Genomic DNA, 2,279 nt, shown 5'->3' with positions numbered 1-2,279 from the left:
GAAGGCGGAAAGAGGGGAGGAGGGCCCGATTCTTTCCCTATGCACCAGGGCCCTTGTCCCTCTAGCTACGCCACTGAACTGACATCAGTAAACATAAGTGCAGTTCTCACACACATCCCTCAATGATGCTATACATAAGATTACTTGACTTGATTGATTAACTTTTGTGTATCAGTTCGTTTCAATTTATTTAATTTATTAGCTATCTGGATGGACCTCTATCCCAAATTAAATCACACATGATTTTCAGTACTATAAGATTATACAAAATATACAAACCTGGAGACATAGATTTCTCTTCGTCGCTTTTTAAGCCATAGTAATGCGCCCAATCTGCTTTCCCTTGATAGAGACAATAAACCATTAATCCAAAAGCATTCCATGCAAAAAAACCGTAAGCAAAACTCAATCGGGTCTTCCATATTTGTGCAATATCTTCAGGTATCGGTTTTGTCCGTTTACGAACAAATTGATGCCACCACCGATATATCATTGTGTGTTATTAAACTAGACTGTTCATAAAAAAAAACAGTGCAACGGCAAACACCTTGCTAAAATTATGTGAAAACAGTTATGGTTTATGTAATTTTCAAAACATAACCTCTAAGTTAAAGTCAAAAATAATGACACATTTCTGATTTCAGAGATAGAACGCGCCATAGATTATACACTTATATATGGTACGCGCCATGAAGAAGTCCTTAGACGCGACGCTGCCAGAGTAGTATGATACCATTGAACTGTAATTAGTTCATAGTTCGATGTAGGTATAATACTACGGGGTGCCCACAGGTGAAATGTACTGTCACTGCCTAAAACAATTCTGCAATCTGCCAGTATTATTTTATTCAAATGCCTCATATGAAAATACGTCGTCATATTGAGTCGACGAGAACTAGTTTATCTATTTTTTATAGAAAAATGTTAAAATGTGGTGAAAGGTGCGGCGGCATGGTTTAAAAAAGATTCCCATAAGCAAAATAAAACAAATAAATAAAAAACATATTATTTGACATAAAATAAAGTACATCTCATATAGGACCACCTATTATAATATTTATTTTCATCGGTAAATAGTGTTTCATTAGAAATTTCTGAAAATTTTTAAAGTTTTGTAAGGGGGACTAATCAAAAATGAAATACATTTTCAACAACCACCTTCCAGTGATAATTTGGTACATTTGATGCATACTGTGCAAAAATATGAAGATATAGAATAATGTACATAATATGCAATCGTAATATTATTACAACAAAACGGCAAGGTTATATACGACTAATCATTATAAACATTATGAATATACTTATGTACATAGCTACTATTATTTTTTTCAATAAATTATTTTAAAATTCTTTCTTACCAGAACAATCCATACGTTACGCAAATGCTATGAATCCAACTATCCACATATTCCCTGTATCATGCATGGAGTCACTATCGAAGCTCTTTGTAATTGTAGTACATATTAGATGGTGATCTGTGAACAAATCTGCTGCGTGCCGAGACCTTTTTCATTAAAGAATTCGAAATTCGCGATATGGAATCCCTGACCACAACGCGTTGTGACCAATTTTTCCGCTCAAAGAACATTTTCGGTCTTTGGGTGTAACATATATACTTTGAAACTCTCAAATGAGTAAAAAGCTATATAATCTCGAGTGAGCAATATATTAGGTTTATGATAAGCTAGATTCTAGACGATGACAGAGGTACATTTGATATTAAAAAATACAACTGTTATAATTTATATTGTCATAATTTTTCTCAAGCAATAATTGTTTTAGTATATACAGTTTCTTCTATAAAAATTGTCTATCAAATGCTGGAAAGATTTATCAGAGCAGTGAAAGCAATAAAAAGAACACCGTCACAAATTTTATTGTAAGTCATATTTAATCATACCTACTCGTCTCGTTCGCGTATACCTGGGTTAAAATAATTCAAATATAACTTTGTGAAAAAATTGAATTGTGCCACTGTGGTACTGCCAAGAAAATTTTCGGGGACTTTCGAAAATGGTTGATTTCCATTTATCTATCTCGCACTTACTCCTAATTTCTGAGGTGGCAATCGGAAGCTTCGAAAGGAGTGCCATTTGGCAGACACCATCAAAGGCTTTTGCTATGTGCAGTGGCGTAGCTAGGGGGACAAGGGCCCTGGTGCATAGGGAAAGAATCGGGCCCTCCTCCCCTCTTTCCGGCTTCCTCCCCTCTTTCAAAGCTGAGATTAGAGGGCCCCCTGAGCTCCGGGGCCCTGGTGCACTGCACCACCTGGCCCT

General features: G+C 35.8%; 2 protein-coding genes across 2 annotated transcripts in view; both read right to left on the bottom strand.

The window, feature by feature from the left end:
• Positions 1–2,279, bottom strand: part of LOC119828724 — a 79,404-nt gene that overhangs the window by 8,543 nt on the left and 68,582 nt on the right. The gene's annotated exons all lie outside the window — the stretch shown is intronic.
• Positions 203–799, bottom strand: LOC119828681. Its single transcript, XM_038350921.1, has one exon. The coding sequence runs from the start codon at positions 491–493 to the stop codon at positions 203–205; it is 291 nt and encodes a 96-aa protein (XP_038206849.1). The 5' UTR covers positions 494–799.

The sequence above is a fragment of the Zerene cesonia genome, chromosome 8, assembly GCF_012273895.1.
Source record: "Zerene cesonia ecotype Mississippi chromosome 8, Zerene_cesonia_1.1, whole genome shotgun sequence".
NCBI classification, from domain to species: domain Eukaryota; kingdom Metazoa; phylum Arthropoda; class Insecta; order Lepidoptera; family Pieridae; genus Zerene; species Zerene cesonia.
The sequence above is the reverse complement of the archived record's forward strand: the minus strand, read 5'-3'. Positions and strand labels throughout refer to the sequence as shown.